This window comes from Stigmatopora argus, chromosome 19 (assembly GCF_051989625.1).
Source record: "Stigmatopora argus isolate UIUO_Sarg chromosome 19, RoL_Sarg_1.0, whole genome shotgun sequence".
Lineage (NCBI taxonomy): Eukaryota > Metazoa > Chordata > Actinopteri > Syngnathiformes > Syngnathidae > Stigmatopora > Stigmatopora argus.
In genome coordinates this window covers 13,555,341-13,578,582 of record NC_135405.1, presented here as the reverse complement: position 1 = coordinate 13,578,582, position 23,242 = coordinate 13,555,341, and the positions used below count along the sequence as shown (strand labels likewise).

The window sequence follows — 23,242 nt, the reverse complement described above, 5'->3', positions numbered from 1 at the left end:
TTAGTTAAAAATAAAATTTGTATTTATACTTTCTAGTATGTAGTATGACTCTTTTGAACATAAGTAAAGGATTTCTACAAACACTAAATGTGCATATATTTATTTCGAATTATTTTTTTAAAGATTGATCATTAAAAATATTTCTAATATTCCCTGATTTCTATCACATAAACAATCTCATTATACTTGTATAATGACAATACAAGCATTTTAGCATGTCCTTCTATGACCGTCCATGGCAGCCAATAAGTTCAAGCTAACAAAAAAAAGGATGACTAACCTTTTCTTTAGCTTTTGGGATGCGAGCAAAGCTGGCAAATGGTCACTTTGCACTCAATTTAACCGTAAACGACACGACAAATGCTCGTTCTCCGCGTGGACGCCTCAAAATCTTATTTAAAAAAATAAAACAACGAAATGAATCAAATAAAAAAGACCCCCAAAAATGTTGTAGTCGGTCCTGGGCGCGGCGCGTTGTGAGAGCGGCGGGCCCGTCCGCTCTGCCTTTTCTACGCGCGGGAGGCGAGGCGAGCCGCCCCCCGGAGTCCGGAGCGGCCCCCCACCTGTCGGTGTCCTTTAGGCCTCTCCTTCGCGCCCGCCGTCCGGCCCAATCGGGGGGCTGGACACCGGCGAGCCGGCCTGTGAAATCACAGCTCTCAGCTGTCGGCGCCGGGCTCGAGACACCCTACACCCGGAGCCCACCCCCACCTGCTCCCAAACACGCCACCCGGCCTCCGTTTTACAGCCGATGTCAATGAATTCTCTTTTTTGGGGGGAGTCGGGGGGTGTCAGAACAATGCCTCGACTGTGGGGTGGGCATGTGTTGGCGGCGCTCGCAGCTGACGGTTTCCTTCGGGTCAAATGAATGAGTTTGTAAAATGGCACGCGGCCTTTGTTTTGGTTTAGCATTCTCGCCCAAAGCCAATTTTTAGGCAAAAAACGGGACGTTCGTGACCTTACAAACATGCAGTGGCGGGTTGTCAAGGCTTTCAAGGCCTTCTCTGCTGGCCTAAGAAATCTTTTCTTTAAGAAATCTTTAAGAAGTCTTTTCCCGGGGAAATCACCCCCTGGGCCGGTTGTAATGTCTGAAAAGCTCCAGTATTTGTATTTAATCATTAAATGCTGCTAGGAAGTGAATTTTAACCCATTTTTGTGCATTGATTATTTTTTATGTGTCGCAGCTGTAGCTGCAGTAGAGGTTTTATAGCCATAAAATAGTTTTTGAGGGTTGGATTGATTCGTTGAAGGCGCTACGAGAAAATGCACGGGCCGCCACTGCAAACATGTCACAGCCACGAAAGCAATTAGGAAATACAACCTGGCCACAGAATAAATGTTTAACGGGTGTATTTTACTGTCACGAGAACGGCCAGATTCCAATTTGGGGGCGAGCCGTCGCGTCCCTCGCCCGCCAAAGTCACCCGATACGGCGAGGCTAGCCCGACATAGGCCGGCGCGTCGCTGACGCGTGTGGAAACGTTGCATTTGAGGCCCGCGGGAAATGTCCCACGACTGTCCCGTTTAGAGCACGTCCCGGAAGGGAGCGAAAAAAAAAATCAAAAATAAGCGCCCGGCTATTTGCGGGCGGCGAAGGCCTCGCGTCGGGTTTCAATGTAAGCCGCGGCTTTCTGTGAAGCCCAGCCCGGGTTCCTATCGCGCCGCGACCCCGTGCGCCCATTTTAGAACGCAGGTGTTGACCTTAGCGCGTCGGCTTGTGCTTGCGGCGGAGGAAAATGAAGCGGAGGCCATATGTTCCGCGCGGATGCCTTCCAGCGGTCAAATTTGGGCCTCGCTGACGGTCAACCATATACATAATTTTTTTTTTTACATACAGGCATTCCTCCTGACAAAAATGACTTTATAACCACCGATTAGGACCCATAAAAACTCTTTCCCCGCTATTGACAAAACCAAAACGTGACATTCCGTGTCCATTCCGACCCTGGTGAGGATAAGTGGTTCAGAAAACCAGTGAGGGTATTCACGTTGTGGACTCATTGGCCCAAAAAGTACGTGAAATTGACACAAAATGGACGACGGCACGTAGTCAATGAGTTCAATGATGCGTCCAATCTTTTTATTAGACTCCATTGCAAGAAATGACCTAAAATGAGTTACATGACATGTCCAATCCCTTTTATACGGCGTTGCTGACTCATTAGCCACCGCCGCGGGATTAATTCCCCCCTCTGTCCTTCGCCAGTTGCCCGACGGCCGAGTTGACGCAGCTGTCGTGAGGAGAGAGTTCAAAGGTCGCCGGCATTTAGGGCCAAAGAGGGAACAGGTGAGGATTTTGCGCCGGATCGCCGAAGCTAGTTGACTCGAAACGGGGCTCCCAATGTATCCGATGGACGCCGGTGGTCGCAAACGCACCGGGAGACGTCGACACCATTTTAGGGGTGCACCTTTTGCGTGTGTGGCTTTTGTGTTGCGTCCTAATGAGGCGTCGACATGACACCCTGTAGGTGTCGCAGCAGGAAAGACTGGCGTTGGATCTTTGTTGTACTTAACTCGCAATGGGAGACTCATTTCAAACATCGGTGGCTAATGATGGTGCTAGGCGTCCAATCTATTTTGCCTGGGAGTACGGCAGCGTTTCGACTGTAAAATGAAAAAAATAGAGAGTCGTTGGGGAGCTATTTATGACATAATATTTTTTAAAACAACAGTGCACCCTTCAGAATGGGGATACCTGGGATATGTGAATACGTTTTATGTTTTCATACCAAGACATTGGGTGCCACGTTTGAGTTACGATCCGGTCTCGTGGCCCCCGATGAGCGCCCGTGGGGGTGCCGGCTCAGCTGCCCCGAGCAAAAGGGAGCGGCGACAACTGCGCTCGCTGCGTCGTGACACTCCGATAAAGTTTTAAAGTGCGAATGAAAAGATTAACTGCTTTTACAACACTCCAGCTTTTGAATTTGAGTCCAAGAGGACTCCCTCGAAACATTTGTCCCCGGCTAGCTAATCTTTTCCATCGTTGAACACCGACACCCTGACAACTGCGGCGTCGTACCGCAAAGTCACATAACCGGGACAGGTGGGCGAGATTGGTGCTACTTTCACCCTCCATCTTCTTTTATTCCCCCCACCGCCATGAACAGCCGGGGTGTGGCCCCTTTGGCACAGTTGGCACGCACTTGACATATTTTAACTTGGGCTGTGCCGTTCGCATGAGCTTGGGTATTAAACATTACTTAAATAGAGGCTAAAACGTGTTACAGTCGTTGATGACCTAGCTTGATTAGAGTGTTATTCAAAATGTTTCAAGCAAAATTCAAATAAAGTCTGTGCTCAATTGTTGGTGCTGTTCCTTGGACGCTCTCTTGCGGCGGCAGTCAGCAATTACATGTTTGGAACGTTAACAGTTTAATTCATGAGTTAATTTTTTTCGTTTTAACTATTGAAGTGTCTATATTTTAGGATTAAAACGTATGAGCAATTAATTATTATAAATAAAATACCAGGCTACATTTGTAGGAGCAACAAATCACAACCGGACGTGTATTGGGGACACATTTGAGTGAAGGACTAAATGTTCTCGCGTGTCGTCATTATGAAAGACACATTTATTAACGTATTTTGATTGCTCTGTATGAAACTCACTTTAAATATTTCTGAATTTAAATATATGAGAAATTACGATAACTGATGTTTAAATAAAATACCAGGCTACATTTGGAGTATTGGGGACACATTTGAGTGAAGGACCAAATGTTCTTTCTTATCGTAATTACAAACGACACATTTATTAACCTATTTTGATTACTCTATAAAACTCACTTTACATATTTCTGAATTTGTATGTACGAGAAATTAAGATAACAGGTTTTAAATAAAATTCCAGGCTACATTTGCAGGAGCAACAAATCACAACCGGACGTGTACTGGGGACACATTTGAGTGAAGGACTAAATGTTCTCGCGTGTCGTCATTATAAAAGACACATTTATTAACGTATTTTGATTGCTCTTTATGAAACTCACTTTTAATATTTCTGAATTTAAAATATGAGAAATTACGATAACTGATGTTTAAATAAAATACCAGGCTACATTTGGAGTATTGGGGACACATTTGAGTGAAGGACCAAATGTTCTTTCTTATCGTAATTACAAACGACACATTTATTAACCTATTTTGATTACTCTATGAAACTCACTTTACATATTTCAGAATTTGTATTTACGAGAAATTAAGATAACAGGTTTTAAATAAAATTCCAGTCTACATTTTTAGGAGGAACAAATCACAACCGGACGTGTACTGGGGACACATTTGAGTGAAGGACTAAATGGGACTAAATGTTCTCTCGTTTCGTAATTATAAACGACATTTACCTATTTTTATTGATATATATATATGAAAAACATTTTAAATTGTTCATAATGTGAGCAATTATGATAACTTCTTTTTAAATAAAAGACCAGGCCACATTTGTAGGAGGAACAAACGGACGAGTGTTGGGGACATATTTGAGTGAAGGACTCTATTCTTCTCTCCTCACGTAGATTATAAACAACACATTTATTCACCTATTTTGATTGCTCTATATGAAACGACACTTTAAATATTAATAGTATATCAGAATGTAAATATCTACAGAATTGTCTGAGGCTTCGAGCATTTTGTAGCGGTCAAAAGGCGACTTCCGGTAGGTTTAGAACGGTTAAATGACTGTTCGAGGCGCTAACAGTAAGCTTCTTGTAAAATGAATTTAAAAAATTAAACTGTTAATTTATGATATGTAATTCATACATTATATCATTTTTCTTTTTTAAAAGAAAATGTTGCTAACTGCTCGTGGGTTGTCCAAAGCGCTGCAGCTCACCCTAGCGGTCATAAAACCAGACGCAGTGGCTAATCCTGTCATTCTGGAGGTACTATTAAAATTTCATTTTATAATAATCCAGATACCACTCTAGGAATTAAAATAGAATTATATAAATTTACAATTCATTTGTAAGAGTTGTTCTCTCATGAATTAACCAAATGCTAGCTAAGAACAGGAGTAGCATACAATGTCGTGAACACGGTATCCCTAAATATTGAATTCTAGACACAAAAATATTATATTTTTGTCTTCCAGGCTCTTCACCAAAGTATCCTAGACAACAAGTTTGCTATTGTTCGACGCAGAGATCTGGTGTGGAGACGGCAAGACTCGCAGAAATTTTATGCTGAGCATTCAGGTGTGGGAATTATTATTTTACTAAAAAATAGAACATATAAAATTAATGAAGGTGAGTGGGTGTGTGAGCCTACCTTGTCCTGTTTTAGGAAGTCAAATATACCCCATTTATTCAATCAAATGATGTTTTCGCCCCGGTTGACCCCCCAATGGAGATCTGTGGTTGCCATGGCAACCCCAGATCTTAGATATTACGGATTTTCTTATATTTGGACTTTATTTTCATAGGAGTAGGTCTTAGGAGTTTATTTTCGTACCCCTTTTTTTCTTTTGTTGTGTGGGCCTAATACTGTCGTCTTTTTCAGAGCGATTCTTCTATCAGAGACTGGTTGAGTTCATGTCAAGGTAGGCAGGACAGCCTAATTCTGTACTTTGTAGCCCCGTTGCAGCCTGGTTGACTTCATTGATGTGTTTTTATCGGTTTTCTTACCCACAGCGGCCCGATGCGTGCGTACATCTTAGCCCGAGAGGACGCCATTCGCCACTGGAGAGAACTGATGGGACCGACCAAAGTTTTCCAAGCTCGATACAGCTCCCCCGCCTGTTTACGGGCTCGCTTCGGGCTCACGGATACACGCAACACCACTCACGGCTCCGGTGCAGCGAATTTCCGACCACGTTGACATTTTTTCCCCCTGGCCTTCTGCTCAAATCCAGTTTTTTTTCCTTGCAGATTCCGTGGAGTCGGCGCAGAGAGAGATGGTGTTCTTCTTCCCGGATTTTCAAGCCGAGGAGTGGATGGAGACGGAGGAGCCGGCGTTCCGCTCGGGAAGGATACGTTACGATACTCAAAAACACGTCCACGTACAGACGTAACGATGGAGGATTTTGTGATTTGTGTTTAGAGTGAGCTTTTACAATTCATATTCATTTTTATTGGTGTAATTCTTCATTTCAATAAAATACACGTATGTATCTTGACAAAATATCAATCTATTCATCCAAGTATTACAATATATTTCTTTCAAAATAATACAGTACCGGCACAAACCCCAACTTTGTCATTTTTCTCATCAATGTTGTTATATTTTCCATGGAAGAACGCCATCGCACACATTTTTTGTGGCCAAAACCCCCAAATGTTCAAAAATGTTTGGCCTTTAGCCATGCCGCGCCCCTCACTTGACGGCCTCGGCGGGTTTCATCACCTCGTAGGTGGTCAGCGACTTTTTCACCTTGCCGTTCTTGTCCACCTGGTGGATGCTCTGCGTCACCGTGATGGTCACCTGCTTGGTGGACATGCGGTTGTCCTCCCATTTTGTCTAACGGGGACGAGACAAGCTCAAAAACTGCCGTCGTACGAGATGTTAGACGTTACTTACGATCTCTTCGGTATGTAGGACACTTGTGCGTTGGACGGTGGTGGCGGAGGACAACGGCGCCCCCTCATGCATCGGAGGGGTCGGCGGATCCAGGCGGGCGCTGTCGTTTCGGGCGTCGGCGAGGCCGCCCTCCGAGCAAACTTTGAGGTACGCTTCGGCGGGAGTCGGTAGGCCGTCTTCGAAGAAATCGGGGACTGCCGAAAAAAGGGTCGTCATGTTAGCTAAATGCTAACTTTTGTCGTGCTAGATTAGGGAAGAGACCATCGTTATGGTGTACCAGTATTATCATTTATACTATGTGTTGAATTGTTTTTTTTTGTACTTGATGGTCTTCAAACGTCATGTTTTTTGGGGAAAAAGATTTTCGTCAAGGCATGCACGATTTGGAGAAAATAACTATTGCGGTTCCAAGCCGCTTCTTGTTGTCAACCTTACTGGGACTGCAGTTTTTCTCGCAGACGGAGCCGTCGGACGAGATGCCACGGATGGACGAGAGCGGGAGGTCGGTGTCGGTGCCGGTCAGCCAGGTGGACTCGGTCTCCTTGGTCCAGCTCTCCAGGTAACGAGGCTCCAGGGCGTCCGTTCTGCTTCCGCCGCAGCCCATGGCTGCCCTTTGGCTTCTTCACCAGCTTTTCCTAGCGGACCTCTGGCCTGCGAGGCGTTCTCCCATCACCCCCGTCTGCAAACATCTGCGACGACAGTACACACGGCCAATCTTTTTGGACTGGGAAGGCTGACGACCACTTTACTTTAGAAAAAAATGGGAGTTAGAATCATGTTGAACCCAATTTTATCCTATTTAAAAATTCCAGTTCTTTTTTAAGGGTTATCATTAGGAATATCTTCTGTTTAATTGAATGTTAATGTGTGTGATCGCCAAAATATATTCTTGATACAACAGTACTAGTCTTCCATCCTATAAATTGAGCCCACTTTGACCAAATTATTTCCTCCTACTTATGATTTTCTCTGCGTTAAAACGAAATATTAAGCTTGATGAATACATATGCTGTATGTAAACGACCTAGATATGTAATTGTCCCCAGAAGCTTATGAAAATATGATGGGCACCTCTCAATACGATGCAATAGTACATCAATACAACCAAAACAATCAACATGTCAGCCTATCCTCCATATTACTATTCATAAACGTTACTACATTTTATACACATCCCACGCTGTTCTAATACACGTACGTATGTGTTTTTTGGCAAGTGAAGGCCAGCTGATACACACCAAAAAAAGCACCGTAACAGCTCGGAAGAAACACCGATGGAAGCTACTGCCTTTGACCGACCAGAGCGTCCCTTTTTCGGCCCGAAGGATGAGGAAGATGGAGGTGAGTTTGAAGGAGATTTTCGATCGTCTCGACGTATCCTTGTCTTCATCTGGTGTCGCTGTTCAGTGGGGCTCTGCAAATCCCCCCACACAAACACTACCACCCACCCACCCAGAAACACACACACACACACACACGCACACACACGTGCTCTCATGTTTTGACAGCTTCATTCATATTCACGTACTGCTGATGACCATTCAATTTGGAATTAAAATAATTTTGGTTTATTCGATGCTTATTTTTTTTAAGAAAGGCACATTCTTAATCATTGAACCAGTTTGAAAACGTTGGTTTTAATTATTTATTAACGTTTTCCCCCCTAAAAAGCAAATCAATATATACATTTCTCACTCAGCTAAATTTATGCAAATATATAATTAGGTATTCTTATGTACGCACTCGTATTTTGCTAAATAAGATGCCAATTTTGTGTTTTGGGGTCACTTCTCTGCTGTAGCTCATATTCTGTCCACACGAGGGAGTTCTTCTCCCAATTTAGACGAAAAAGGACGCACTATCGTTGATTTTTTTACTACATTAGATCAATGCACATTTTTTGATTACTAATCGGACAAAGCAGATGATGAAATTCCAACTAAATAATGATTACAGTTTCCAAATGATCCAATACTTCTGAACCCATTGTAATCCATGTGTTCCCTTCACTGGTCAATGTAAAAATCAGAATTCATTGTTTTTAACTTTTAAGTTAAATATGAAAAGTTTAAGAACAACTGTTCTGTGGGGCACTGACACAAAATGACCCTCAGAGTTATTTATTGATTTAGCGAAGGCGTGGCAGGGCCCCCGTGAATCTTGCATCCAGTTGACAGCGTGGTCAATATGAGGCAGGCCCCTTTTTGATTTGTACACTGCTAGTAGACAAGTGGTCAATAGGGCCTATCTTGTCCATTCCCTCAGCTCCAATATATAAATGTGTAGTGTGTCCCATAATGATTTTGAGTCACTATGTTCAATGTGAGTTGAAAAACAATCGCTGATAGAATATTAAAGGCAGCTTTTCAACTCCAGATTTCGGTGAGAAAGAAGCTCATGATTAAAGATGTCGACTGTTTTTTAATTGCGGAGGGAAAATCAAATAGCAAGGCTCTCCTTGTTTTCAAGTCAATCATAGTGGAAGCACAAAATTCAAACTTTCTTTGGATGGGTGCCATTTTTATTATTTTCTTTCAGATTTGTCCAGAGTTTCATGTTCACTTTCAATATTGTGGTCAGTGAAGGTAGCATCGGTCTTCACCAATCAATGTGAATTCTTCCCCCGCAACCAAACATGGACCAATCAACGAGGAGAAACTTTCGCGATTGTATCGAGACGAGGAAGTGGAGGACGCTATTAACGTGAGTTGAAATTCAGACGGTGAAGTTTTTAATTAACAATATTTTACATTAATTTCTTCACTTTCTTTGACCATAAAACAACGAAGGTAAGAGCTATACAACGTACAAATTCTTTCTATCAATTATAACTTACTCCAAATGACGGAGTTAAAGAAGCTCATGATAGAATATGTTGACCATTTTTGAATTGCGGACGGAATATGAAATAGCATAGCATAGCTCTCCTCGTTTTCAAGTCAATCATACTGGAAGCACAAAATTTAAACTTTCTTTTGAAGAGTGGCATTATTATCATTTTATTTCATATTTGTACAGAGTTTCACGTTCACTTTCAATATCGTGGTCAGTGAAGGCAGCATCGGTCTTCATCAAACAACGTGAATACTTCCCCGGCAACCAAATGGACCAATCACCGATGAGAAATTTTCGCGGTTGTATCCAGACGACGAAGTTGAGGGCGCCATTAACGTGAGTTGAAATTCAGGCGGTTAAATTCTTAATAAACAATGTTTTACATGAATTTCCTCACTTTCTTTGACCATAAAACAACTAAGGTAGGAGGTTTACAACGTCCAACTTCTTTTTATCGATTATATGTATATTGTGAAAAGGCCAAAAACGGGAGCAAAGCGAGTACCTCGGTCATAAGACAGTCATACGCAGATAAGCTAACTAGCTTTTTTTCCACCCAAAAAGATGATATTATCTCTTAATACAGGATTTTGTCATCAGTGTGAACCATTCTCGCAGATGTTAAATATAGATACTCACTCCTAGTGCACAGTTTATAAGCCAAATATGCATGTTTTGCAGGTTTTTAATATGTATTGTCAATAGGCCCTAAACTGGAGCATAGCGAGTACTTCGGTGAAAAGCTAGTCATACGCAGAGAAGCTAATTAGCATATTTCGCCCAAAAATATGATACTATCTTACTAGAGGATTTTGTTATCAGTGTGAATCATTCTCGAAGTTGTTAAATGTAGATACTCACCCGCAATGCACAATTTTTTTAAGTCAAATATGGATGTTTTATAGATTTTTAATATACATATTGTGAAAAAGCCCAAAACTGGAGCATGAGTACTTGGTGAAAAGCTAGTCATAAGCAGAGAAGCTAATTAGCATGTTTTGCCCAAAAATATCTTGCTACATTATTTTGTTATCAGTGTTAACGATTCTCGAAGATGTTAAATATAGATATTGAATTGTAGTGTACAATTTCTAAGCCAAATTATGCATGTTTTGCAGATTTCATCAGCAAAAAAAGTTGATGCTACCGCTTCCCATATTGGGCCTGTTTTTCTGTGCCAAGAATCAACTGCATGTGACAGGTCAGTGAAAGCAATCACGTCTCCAGACTTTTTAAAATTATTTTTTAGGGCCAGGATGGACCAGACTGTGGAAATACCCATTTTGTTATTGTTGTTGTCCCTTTCATGCCAAAAAAACACCTCCGCAGGTTGCGACCTGTCTATTCATCAAGTACAAACGTGACACTTTTCATTAGCAAAGTGCTCTAGAGAGGAGAGTGTCCAAAGTAAGGAAGACAGTTCAACAATGAAAGCTGTTTTATGGAATTAGAACTTTGAATTTGGTTCTTTATCTTTGCCTTCAACAATAAAATGGTGTCTTGAATCACAATCTTCTGACTTTAGTGGATTAAAATGTTAAGTGTTGGCTGTCGAAACAGTAAACTTGTTATCTGTATATGTCGTCACTGCTATTTTTCTGCAAGAAAAGTTTTCTTTTGGGTTGATAATTAAAAAAATATTCCAATTATATCGCAGGATTTTTCAATCCACATTTCAATTCATTTCAAGGAGGGGAATAGACTTAACGCACATATAGTATTAGAAACCTGACCTAAAAAATCAGTTTCTACTCCACTACTTTCAATATTTGCCAAGCACAATTCTTCTTCTTCCAATGATCTTTACTCAAAACAAAACATAAATTCCATCTCTTGCACTTGACTATCAGATCATCTATTTGATAGCTTTTTATCAGGCCGGCTAATGAACGACGGCGTTGAATTATTCATGCCGCAAACTCCCTACGCGGCACGCTAATAATTAGAAGCCAACTTCACATTGTACCTCTGTATTCTAATTTGAGCAGCGGGCGCGTGTAGGGGCGGGAGCGTCGATGCGATGAAGAACGGGGGCAGGATTTGACGCCAAGTAAACCCGTCAAAGCGATTAAGCCACTTAAATGCAAATTCAAAAGAGGTCCGCCAGTGCCGGTACAATATTACGTTTTATTGCTGCCCCCCCTCACCAAGTTGGGATTTATTGAGCAAAGCGATGAAGGCGAAGGTTCGAGCATCTTCGCCACACTCCACAATTAGACGAGCTCATTAAGTAGCGGAGCGCGTGGGTGAAATGAGGGTGATGCAATCGGAAGCAAATGTAGGCGAGGCAAACCCAGTGATGTGACCAGGTTAGCTGGCCTCGCGACCGCGGCTAACTAATCATGGGCTCATCTTAGATCCAAATCCCAACGAGTCGAAAGTATCTCCCTAATGACGCTCAATTAGCTCTCTTAAGCACTTTTGCTTCCCCTAAATTAAAAACTTTTCAAAGTGCGACTCAAACGCCCGCAGACTTTTCATGTTCGACCGGAATTCAGCAGCGATATTTTGAGGTTACAATAAAATACAATTTAAACACCAGAGCTTGACGTGACTCGGCCCACTTTTCGATCACATGATTTGAAATCTGAATATCATAACAAAAAATGATTTTCAATGCAAACGGCCAAACTAAAATCCCTCGACTCCCTCGTGTTTATGTGGCGGGCGCTTCGTTGGGATGGCTGGCCTTTCCAAAGTGGCTGTAGTAAGCCGCCCCCATGTCGTTCTTTGCGTCGCTCACAAATACAAGCGGCCTCTTCCGGCCACAACGGGGATTATGCCAAGATAAAGTGGCAATAAGTCATGTTTGTTTGGGGCGTCGTCGGGGACGCTTGTCGCCGACGCTGACATTTATCAATACCACGCAGACCGCGTTCTGCCAAAGCTCTGCTTTCTATCTTTTCCCTCTGCTTTATCGTCCCTCCCAGTCGAGGTTTGCTGTAAAACCAAACAGAAATGTTATGTATTTAACCCTTCACGTTGCGACAGTTGCGTGCCTTTGGAGCTTTTAACGGCATTCGTATCGCTTTCATGCTAAAAAGTGATAGCGGGGGAGGCAAAACTGATTAGTAATCTGGATCTTATCTGAAAATCGACTACTTACTGTGGAAACAGGATTATGGTCGCAAGCAGCAAGGGTGGAAGGAAAAGTTTCCCCTAGTTTCCTTTTTGTTCTTCCAAGTATATGGTTTATCACTATTCATATGAATCATTTTATTGTGCTCTTTATAGGACTTTGGAAAAAGGGAGAATTGCATTGACTGATGTCAGAAGGAAACAAATACATAAACCCCGCTCCAGTTTCACCTACTGGCGAAGGTAAAAGAACAGAAGACGTAAAGGCGTAAAGGTAAGATAATTTAAGATAATACATTTGAATACTGCAAGGAAACATGAGGGTGGATAACTACATTTAAAAGGAAAGTGTTATTGTGGGAAGAACTGAGAATTCTGTCAGGAAAAAGGTTATGCTTGTGTAGAAATAGGATTTTTATGTGGGGGGGTGTAATGTAATAGAAAATGTGTTTTTTTAAGAAAAAATGAGGGATGTACCTACAGACATGTTTATTTATTTAGTCATTTAATCATTCTATTTAGTTTATTTGTACGATGGAGATATTGCAAGATGTATTTTAAGACTTAACTGTTCATTTTGAAAGAAAGCGAGTCCAAATCTAAATTCGTTCACTTTCCGGTAGACGTTTCGCGATCTTCCCTCCCGCCACACGGACGCTTCAGTTCCAGGCCACAACAAAATACCCGCCTGGACGCCTTTGATGAATAACTGCCGTGCGAACATTTTGAACAGACGTCAAACACGCCGTCGCCGTCGAGCGGACGGCCGTGAAATGCGTCTCGGCCTCCGTGACGGATGGTAATTGATAATTAGAGCCTGGGGGAGAAGGTGTTCTTTCAATCCATTTCGGCTATTAGCATCTCCAGGGGCGTTCCTAGCTAATTCAACACTCTCAACCATATTCATGTTATTTGTGTCCATCAAATACTCACTTTAATACAAAGGTTCTTTCACATAGTATCCTTTTTAGAAAAAAAACAATCATGATTTCAAACCAGTAGAGTAGAAATGTTCTGACATATCATTACCGATGTAAATGACAAAACCTGAACCACAAAAAAAAGTAAATGACTAAAAATAAAATAATGACCATAATCTGAATCAGTGCACTAGATGATTTTAGAGGACTTTTGCCTTTAAATTGTGTTCTGGATGATTAGATTAAAATTAAAACTTGACTTTTGTGTGATGCAAAATCTTCATATGTGCTTTGAATGTAAGAGCAAAATGGTATCGTCCGTTTTAGACGGGATGCAGTGACATATTGCCCGTTGCAAAATTCAATGGCAGCGTTTGTTCCTTTTCAAAGCAGGTTCGGTTCCATCTGCGTCCGTCTTTTTCCGTCGCTCGCTCTCTGCTCATTTATTCTGATTCGTCAAGTGCGGCGGAACACGAAGACAGCTGCTTCAAATTGATTGCCACGCAAACAGGTCGGGGAAGTGCCGGTGGCAGGCGGGGGGACGGAAGGGACGGAAGGGAGGCGCCGTGCCGCGTATGCTCGGCCACTAAGGAGGGAAATTAGATTAGCGGGCAGAAAAAAAAGGCTAGGAAACTCTTTGCCCTTCGTATATTCATGGACGTCTGTCCTCGTCAAATGGCAGGTCATGAGTTAAACAAGCTGTCATGGGTGTCATTCCATTATTGTCCGCTAGAGGGCAGCTAAACATTCTGTTCGCTGAGTTCAATGTGAATATAATGTATTTTTCTCGTTGAATATATCAGGATATAAAAAAAGATATATCAGTAATACATGAAAAAAGACGTTGCATTCTGACTTTATTAACATCGTAAAAATATTGGCAGCGACTGATTATTTTTCAGTGCCGTTCATTTCTTTCTGTTTCCCTTTGTTTTAAGATCATTTTAAAAAGGGGATTATAATCACATGTAATGAGGTTAAAGGTCACAAACCCCTCTTGTTATTCACAACATCAACAAACGCGGCGCCTTAAAGTTTTTCCCCTCCGCAACTTTTAACATCATAAAACATTTACTGCTTATTTTTAAGATGATCAATAAAATAAAAGCTCAGATGCAACAGAGCGCTTTTATGAAGCGTGCTCACCGTAAACCCCTTCACGATTTGGGGACGCAAATCATTTGCCGTATAAAAAACAAACAAACAGCGGACCAAAAAAGTCGATTAGATGGCGGTAATCCTTGAAAATAACAAATTAGCAGGCTTTCAGGAAAAGTCAGCTAGCGCAATTAGCCTTAGCAAAATTCACGCAAGTCGGGCTAAATGCCGTTCCAGCCGTCAGATTGATTTACTCTGCGCTAGCCGGATCGGTCCCAGTGAGTTATAATAATAATAATAATAATGTCAGGGGAGTCATTTATGTGATGCGCAAAGAGATGAGCTTTCACACAGTAACAGATGATGAGCGGTCGCTGTCACGCAGTCGAGGTTATTCATTAATCTTTTGTGACAAGCCGCATGCCTCGCCGCTCTATTTTTTTTTGGACTTATGCTTAGCCTGGCTTTGATTAAAAAAAAATACAAATTTTGCTATGAGATGCAACATGTCACTGCTTTCTTGTCTTTTTTAAAATTGTTTAAACACAGCTCTTTATTACTTTTAGCCAGTTAATACCATTTACAGTTTATAGATGCATTGGATTGAAAGTGATATTTTGTATTTTCAATTTCATCTCCCTAGTGTTCCAAAGTCCAAAGAAAAATATGTTAAATTTTTCACACATTACATAACACATAGTGATGCTATCATCGTTACTATAGTTATGGTAATATAGTATAGTTATTTGATATGTAAAAATTCCTCGGAATGCAATATCTTACCTCGCTTTTAGTTTTTAATATTCCAACCTCTCTTTAAAAGAAAAAAAAACATCAATTTATTGAATTCCCATGACCAGGGATAAAATATTGGAACGCAACCTGTCCATCTGCTTGACACCTTCTGATTAAATCCGACAGACACATTCATAATAAACGACGGCCATATTCAGCAGAGTGATTGAGAACCCCCCCCCCCCAAAAAAATGAATGCACGCTGAAATGACATCACACACACACACACACTAAAGTTTACGAGCGAGAAAGTCCTCTTGTCAGCTTGTCAGCCGCAGTGATTGCAAGACTCTTGTCAAAAGTGGCCTTATTTCTTGTCCCCCACGGCAAAGTCAAAGGTGCGTCGCATGCGTTCTTAAACGCCTTCGAGCGTGAAGAGGCATCCGGGAGGACAAATCACTTCCCCCTTTGTCACCCGCAGCTCTGAATAAGACCGATACCGTGGCGACGTGTCCCCGAAGACGGGCTTGCCCCTTTTTGGGCGAAGGTCCGAGCCGTTTTAGCTCCAAGGCTCGCGACTCCATTTTGGTTTTCGGTCCTTCTTTTGGAAAATTGTCATTTTAAAAACGATTCTTTTTAAATATAAATAATATTAATGATGATTTAATTACTGTTATCTTTTAAAAAAGATGACTAGTTAATATAAATCATATTAATTATAATTTCATTACTGTTATCATTTAATTACTATTGTTATTAGTTTGAAATTAAGTTTTATCATCGGTAAATATTAGATACAAATACGTATTTTGGTATATATTTCTTTTTCTGGGGACAGTCACGCTAGATTTTTGTTCTTGTAAATTGTAAAAGGACTTTTCTTCAATCTTCTACTTAAGTGTAAAAAAAAATGAAATGAGTAAAAATAAATTAAAAGGCCACGTGTTTAGGGCGGAGGAGGGGCTTCACTGTAATAATATTTGACAGGTCTCACGTAAGTTAGCGCCCCATCCTTCTCGTTTCACGTCGGCCGATTTACGAGGCGCTAAATCTCGGGCATATGCACCCGCCGCAATTACAACGCATAAAAAATGTTCAATACCGACACGAGCGTCGTGGGGGCTTTAAGTCTATTTTTTTTTAGATTGACCTTCTTTCAAAAAGAGGCTCGCTTGCGACAGGAAGCGAACCGAGTCCCTAAACTTAATTTAGCGTGAATTAGCCGCGTAGCTACTTCATTAGCGCGTACCACAGACTCGGCGAGTGAGCTCATGGGAGTTTTGCGTCAGACTTCTTTCCTTTCTGGATGGGCTTTGCTCTTGTTTTTGTACTTTGGCGTGTACAGGAAGTTCATTTGGGCTTTCTCCTTTGTTGTACAGTAAAAAAAAAATAGATATGTTGTGTAAGGAAAAACTATTTAGACCTTAATTTAGCTCCGTAGATGTGAGTTGGACATCCGTGCTCTTAAATACAGCATTTTTTTAGGACCTGGCATCTCTTTAAACCAGCCCTTTCAGTTTGGACATTAAGTCCCCCTCAACATGCTGTCCAGCAGATAAGCCCCACCATTGAGCTACACGGATGTCTTGCGCTTCAGCTTCCCGCGATAAGCATCGCAAAAAACACGTGACAACGCTCCTTTGCCACGCTGTCCATCTCTCAGAGCAGAGAGAAAGAAAAAAAAGGAAAAAAAACTTGCCTCCAGGCGTTTTTGTAGAGCAGACGAAGCTCTTGGCTCCTCTCCGGACGTCTGGACGCCTTTGAAAGAAAGCCCAGACCTCATTTACGTCATGAAATAAGTCAGCCTGAGGGCGCCGTGATCATTGAAATGCAGTTTCAACTGCTTGATTTGACTAAAGTCTCGTAATAACTCCTGCTTGATAGATTGCCAGAATGATCTAACTTCCAATTGACATTTTACACATTTGCCTTCATTATCACACAAAATTGACCAATGCCTGCGATTAACATTTCAGTGTGCACGCCGTCAAGCAAATTTAATATTGTCCGAGTATTTAAAAAAAAAATACAGTCGAGGGTAGAAAGTGGGGCGTTTCCCACCTGGGATCGGTTGGAAATTCAATTTGCGGAAAGCCCTGGTCCGTATCGGACCGGGTTGTCCACTTTCAAATTGAAGGTCAGAGAGGAATTTGACAACCCGACGATTAGTTTGGGCAACGTTCAACATCAAATTTCATGTTGTTTTCAATTTTCCTGCTTTAATATGAGCGAAGGTACCACCGCCGTCTTGTGAAAAAGTCAATTTGTGTCTCAAGGCAGCACTGACAATTATGAATAAGACCCAAGAGTCAATTTAAAGATTTAAATGGCTTCCTGAAATTGTCGCTGTTGTTACGAGAGACTATTAAAAACAATAATTTGCCTGAAAATAATTCCCCTTATTATTTTTTGCCGCTTACCCCTGTCAGTTCAAACGGATCGGACGTCTATCGCCGTCCAATATGGTCTCGCTATTGTGGATCTTCTCCCGATACCAGCCGAGTGTGACATTTGAATGAGGCCCCGCTTTCCCGATTCATGGAAAAAGACACTTTTCAGTGGTAATCAGCACGGATATTACAGTCCATTCAACATGGCTGCCTTTGTGCGCCTGAATCAATCTTGTGGGTGGATGGGACCGATATTAGTTGCTGCTTTGATGAGCGCCGTCAATCTCCTTTCATGTTCTTTCCGCTCTCGTGTCCATGGCGTAGATTTTCTTTTTTAAACAGGGATACCCAGATCGGATCTCGTGATCAAAAATCAGGTCTGGTCACGTCACATATATATACACGTTATGTTTTATACTGTATATTTGCCCGAGTGAGGAGCATCAAAGTCCATAAAAATCATAGTCAAGAGAGCTTACATTGGACTATATTGTATTTTAAAACAATTATTTTTAATGTTTCAGTGTAATTTTTCGCGTGCAAAAATATGTGACTTTATTTGTGTGAATTTTAAATGTGTATGTTAGTTTTATAGTACAATCCTTACCTTCTTACCTTTTGTGTTTGTTGAAAAATGTCCAATTTTTCTGGCGCGAGCTCACCAGGCGCTGACTGTCACGCCACCCGCATCGACTGTCCGCCCGGTCGGTCAAGGGCTCCAACGGGAGCCACGCCCACTCGTTCTTCTCGTGTTGCAAAAGCAGCTGACGACGGGGTTTGGGGTCAGGGTGACACGCCGCCTCGGCCAGCGTCTATATTTAAATCCCGCTTTTATACGGACAGGTGCGAGTCGGCGATGAGGTCGGCATGTCAACTAATGTGGAAAGACGGGGGGGAACATTCTAATTAAATGCTTGTCTATTATGCCATGGCTTTTTGTACTTTCTTTAGATGCTCTCTTTGTTCTGCAAAGTTTGTTTTATTAGTCTTAATAGAAAGGGTAATACTGTATAAACATTTTTTTGCAATATACATCAACATTTTGTTGTTGTTTGTAGCCCTTTCAGTGCCATTGACATCAAATCCATTTCCACCCGGGAAGGTTAGCATTAAATCAAGGGTGTCAGACTCGGGCTGGATCGCGGGCCGCGTTAACGTCAACTCAATTTCATGTGGGCCGGACCATTTTAGATATAATATTTAGATTTTTTTTAATAAATGGATTAAAAGAACTGGATTAAAAGCCCTGATCTTTTATAGATCTAAAACAATGTTTATTTTAGCTTTTTTAAAATATATTTTTAGATTTTACAAAATGACTTTTGAACTAAAAACACAGAAAAAATGGATTAAAAAATGACAACGATTGATTTAAAAGGGGGAAAATCAGGAAATTTAATATACATCAATACTCTTCATTTGAATTTGATCCTAAAACAGAAAGTCGGCACTCATCATTGACTTTCCCGGGCCACACAAAATGATGCGGCCGGCCAGATTTGGCCCCCGGGCCGCCACTTTGACGCATGTGCATTAAATGATCATGTTCACTCCCATTGACGGTGAAAGACGTCCAGTCCGTTTTGGGCGAATGGAGAAGCGGCGCTCGATAGGCGATCGCACGGCCACCGCTAAATCGATTAACCATAAATACCCCGTAAAAGGCGTTTGGCGCTAAGGCATTCATGGCGTGATTAAAATGCACTTTGCTGCGACGGGACTTTTTCCTACGGTTTCCTACGAGCCAATTTCATTCCACGTCGAATGCATTATTTATATTGCCCGGTTTTTACGCCGACATCGATATTACGCTCATTGAGTTCCAAAGGTCTGATGTTCATTTATTGCATCCCCGCCCTTGTCATTTTTTGGGTGGGAACGCGGGAGGGTGATGAAAATAATGCAGACGCGGCAAAGAAAAGTTCATTTTTAATTTCTTGACTTCAGGTCCGCACAGTCCAAAATGGATTTGGACGTCCATGGCTGTCCACAGAATTGAAGCAAGGTCATTAGAGCTCCGCAGGTAGTGAAAAAAACTCTTGATGCTCTGCCCAAAATATGCTCAACTAGTTCTATTCATTTTAATGAAAAAAAAATGCATCTCTGTTCATCAAAACATGGCCTCAAGCGGCCACTTTTTGCTCGTTAGTGAAGCATCTTTTTATTCACAATATTCAAATATCATAACCATCAAAAATAGATCAAAAAGGACATTAGCATTGTTTTCCTGGCGTCGTGTCCCATTTGCGGGCGGTCGCGGAAGCGTTCGTTAGCCCGAGGCGGCCAAAAAAAATCATTTGTCGACAACAAGTGACCAGAAGATGAATTCTGTCTTAAATATTGCGAGCGGTCGTCTTCATCTCGACAGCGTTGGGCCTCCCCGGAGTGGATTAGTCGCTGTTATCGGCGTTGGCCAGCGCGTGCCGGTTGTCAAGTTCCCCGTCCTTGAGCTTCGGCCAGTGGGCCGGGCCGAGCCCTCTTTAGAGCTCATTTGAAAAATGCGGGGAAGTACTTTCACACTGCTGTGTTTGGATTGAGAAAATTCTTTGGGGAATTTGTTTCTTTAAATTAGTAGTCGTCTTTACACACCACAGTTAAAGGGAATGAGAGGAGCTGCTTTGTTTGGCGCCGGCTTAAGTTAAGGCATCAGAGAATTTCACCACTATTTATATATTTTATATATTTTTATTCCTAACTGTTAACTTTATTTTTGCAGCTACAGCGTTTGGTCATTCGCCACTCCCGGTTAAAAGGAATTGGACATCTAGGATGAGCGTTCACAGCCAGTCGTACCAGACTCAATAAATTGGAGGTAAGTAATGAGTTTGTTTTGGCTCACGTCCTGCTTCATTTAAAAGTATTAACATTTAAGACTGTCAATTTTAGAACCCTTTTTGGGCGGGGGCAAATTGTTTGTTTTCAAAGCTGATGACTCTACTGTGCCATTTTTGGGATATGTGAATTATGTAAACGGGGCAACAGCTGTGAGTGGGCCAGTAACGTTTTTAAAATGAGTAATGTCGTATTTTGAAAGCCAACGTGCCTGTTTAGCGCCACTCTGTGTTTTGACGCCCGCCCGACCGCCCGCCGACAATGACAAACTAGTCCCAGATGGCGTCTCCAAACTCCACGGCGAACTCCCGAACCTCACGTGCGCCCGCTCTACTCGGACATGAAAAGAACATATGTTCCATCCGAGTAGGAAGTTCAAAGAGATTTGTCACAGTCATAAAAGCTCTACCTGGAAAAAAAAGTTGACTCGGCGGCTGCCGTTAACGGCTCCGGACATCCAATCCCTTTCCAATGAACGAGTGGAAAGGGATTGGACGTGATCGTCGGCTGTGAGTGGACACATGTGAATTCGATTAGTCTGTCAGTCCCCCCCTGGTGAAATCCTTGGCCTCCCACCCTCCATCCGTCATTGACGAGGCAGCCCATTCGGCTCGCCGTGCCGTGCAGTCGGCCGCTAATTGCCAGCGCGTGAGGCCGCATCGCTTTTTCCTCAAACGGAAGGACAAAAAAGCTACTCGAGGACCCTCGTCCATTTTTTTTGGACCAACAAAAAAAGACAAGAAGAAAGAAGAAAGCCGTCTGGTAAGTTGATCAAACTAAATTGTTCTTTTACTTTATTACATTGCTGCTATTAAGTGAAGTAGGTTTCCCATCGCTTTTGATTGGTTGTTGTTCATCCCAGTTCATACAGATTCGACATCTATGGCCGTCAATACTACTGAAACTTGAATATCTACTGTTAGTTTAGTGCTTGGAACAATTAGATTTGTTTTGTATCGTGTCATAATTGAGGTCGTTTCGTTGACCTTGTCACTTTTGCAAATATTCGTACTTTTTATTAGTTTATTTTAGCGTATTACAATAACAAGCTAGCAAGGACGTCAAAGCGGCGGCGCTCCGTCCGGTTCATCCCGTTCCAAGTCTCTGCTTCTGTGTTTTAAATTCAAGAGGTTTGGACGGGAAAGCCACGCTTGGCAGCGCACTCCAGCCCGCTTCATGTTTTCGCACACTTCCAGATGTCAAGCGAGCGCCACGTGGCGCCGGTTAAAAAAAAAATTAACTCGCCGTCCGTCGTGACCGTTCAAAAGATGACCCAAACCCGTAAAGATTCTTCCGGACAGGTCACCCGACTCGAAAGTGAAACGTACGCCGTGAGTCAGTTTACGACTCCGCATCTGTTAGCTGGAGACCCGAACCGACTGGTTTAATGTTTTGGCCAGACACGGCGGTAAAATCGCATATAAAAAATAATATTGCTCAGAGACCAATGCTAGCTTCGGCTAGCACCCATTTAAGAATGCTTTAATGGCAGACAATGAATTAGTAAGGAGTTGCTTCACTAAAGTTCAAGTTATTTATGTCCCAAAAATATTTTTACAACCGATTTGTTGGCTCAAAAGTCATTTGGTGTCACCATTATCTTCTTTCAGGTCACCATGCGACCTCGCTGGATGGCTTTTTTGCTAGCTTTGGTTTTCACGGCAACCCCGACACTGAACCAAAGCGGAGATGGCGATTACGCGTCTGGTCACGGAACGTATCCTCCCGCAACGGGAGCCGCCGACGAGCCAGCCGAGGCGGCGTCCGACCCCGCCTCGGTCCTCCGGGACACCTGCTCGGTCCGCTTCGGAACCCGAGGCGTCTCGGCCCGGGTTCTGAAAGCTCGGCGGGAAGAGGTGGCCTACCTGCAAGCCATGCAGCATGCTAACAAAGCAGTGATGGAGAATTTGGTCCAATACGTCGGGGCGGAGATGGGGGATGAAAATTACGAGGAGGTGATCCGCTCCAACGTCCAGGGAATTCGGGAGGACTTCCGGGCTTGCCAGGAAGTGGCGGAAAAAGCCGAGGAAGATTTGGAGAAGCAACTTCAAGGCGGGGTTTTGGAGACCCTTGCCGGGATGCAGAAGTAAGTCGCACTGGCTGGCCTTTTGTTAGCATTGCTGTATCATTGTCGCCAAGCGCGGATATCTTTTTAGTCTTTCATTAATCTCACGGCTTATCCTTAACTTGTTCTTCAGCATCAGCGAAAAATATGACGGTCCTCATCTATCGACCTTTTCCCCGACAGAATCCGAGAAGAGACGGCGTCTTGGGCGGAAATGCTTCAGGCGACGTCAGACACGGCCGAGCGACTGGAGAGCTGGTCGCGAGCCCTTCAATCAAGCTTCAGACAACCGAGAGAGGCCGTCAAAATGCACGGCTAAAGTCTCTGCAAAAAAAAAGTCTGCAAAAGCAAGGGCAGGCTTTGTGCAATAGTTTCCATCCATACGTTATTGCGGCAATTAGGAAAGGAGACATATGGGAGCTGGACGGTGACTCAGGTGTTTATGAGTCAGCCTTTAGACGTAATGATGCTATTAGACTCCGGGGGAAAGCCAAGATGGGCCATCTGCTTCCGGACTCGAACCACGGACGCCGGCCAGGCGGGCGGGACACACCTGTGCGATCCAGCCTTTCCACGCCATCGACGGCAGAGTTCAAAAGCTCTTCTTTCACCTGCACCAAAAGGTTGGATTCCTAATGTTTCCCTTTTTTTAGTCGTCTGCTTTAAAAGTGATTTTGTCAAAATGCAGCCATTTCTTCTAGAAAATGTCTTTGCTAACAAACTGAATTTAAATTGCATTTTCCTGCCAGCAATTTGTGTTTTCTTGTCACAAAGAT

General features: G+C 42.6%; 3 protein-coding genes across 12 annotated transcripts; 2 read left to right on the top strand and 1 right to left on the bottom strand.

Moving 5' to 3' along the window:
• The first annotated feature begins 4,356 nt into the window (after nt 1-4,356).
• On the top strand, nt 4,357-6,123 carry nme6 (NME/NM23 nucleoside diphosphate kinase 6). 2 transcript variants are annotated; one of them, XM_077587284.1, is made up of 6 exons: nt 4,357-4,695; nt 4,785-4,880; nt 5,090-5,192; nt 5,497-5,536; nt 5,628-5,788; nt 5,865-6,123. In XM_077587284.1, exons 2-6 carry the CDS (start codon nt 4,788-4,790, stop codon nt 6,005-6,007), a joined length of 540 nt encoding a protein of 179 aa, XP_077443410.1. In that variant the 5' UTR covers nt 4,357-4,695; nt 4,785-4,787; the 3' UTR covers nt 6,008-6,123. The 2 variants fall into 2 exon arrangements, with proteins under 2 accessions (XP_077443410.1, XP_077443409.1); XM_077587283.1 differs by having other exon boundaries at nt 4,362-4,654.
• Nucleotides 6,029-7,945, bottom strand: baalcb (BAALC binder of MAP3K1 and KLF4 b). Of its 3 annotated transcripts, none has more exons than XM_077587287.1 (4): nt 7,813-7,944; nt 6,949-7,202; nt 6,514-6,707; nt 6,033-6,453 (listed from the first exon to the last, which is right to left on the bottom strand). In XM_077587287.1, the coding sequence occupies exons 2-4, from the start codon at nt 7,115-7,117 to the stop codon at nt 6,310-6,312; spliced, it is 507 nt and encodes a 168-aa protein (XP_077443413.1). In that variant the 5' UTR covers nt 7,118-7,202; nt 7,813-7,944; the 3' UTR covers nt 6,033-6,309. The 3 variants fall into 3 exon arrangements, with proteins under 3 accessions (XP_077443414.1, XP_077443413.1, XP_077443412.1); XM_077587286.1 differs by having other exon boundaries at nt 6,034-6,453; nt 7,752-7,945; XM_077587288.1 differs by having other exon boundaries at nt 6,029-6,417; nt 6,949-7,945.
• A 1,139-nt stretch (nt 7,946-9,084) lies between these two features.
• On the top strand, nt 9,085-23,214 carry LOC144064694 (uncharacterized). 7 transcript variants are annotated; one of them, XM_077587406.1, is made up of 8 exons: nt 9,201-9,302; nt 9,532-9,684; nt 10,467-10,549; nt 12,583-12,700; nt 19,517-19,592; nt 20,286-20,381; nt 22,012-22,487; nt 22,650-23,214. In XM_077587406.1, the coding sequence occupies exons 7-8, from the start codon at nt 22,018-22,020 to the stop codon at nt 22,783-22,785; spliced, it is 606 nt and encodes a 201-aa protein (XP_077443532.1). In that variant the 5' UTR covers nt 9,201-9,302; nt 9,532-9,684; nt 10,467-10,549; nt 12,583-12,700; nt 19,517-19,592; nt 20,286-20,381; nt 22,012-22,017; the 3' UTR covers nt 22,786-23,214. The 7 variants fall into 7 exon arrangements, with proteins under 7 accessions (XP_077443526.1, XP_077443532.1, XP_077443529.1 ...); XM_077587403.1 differs by having other exon boundaries at nt 20,604-22,487; XM_077587402.1 differs by having other exon boundaries at nt 20,456-22,487.
• Nucleotides 23,215-23,242: the final 28 nt, after the last annotated feature.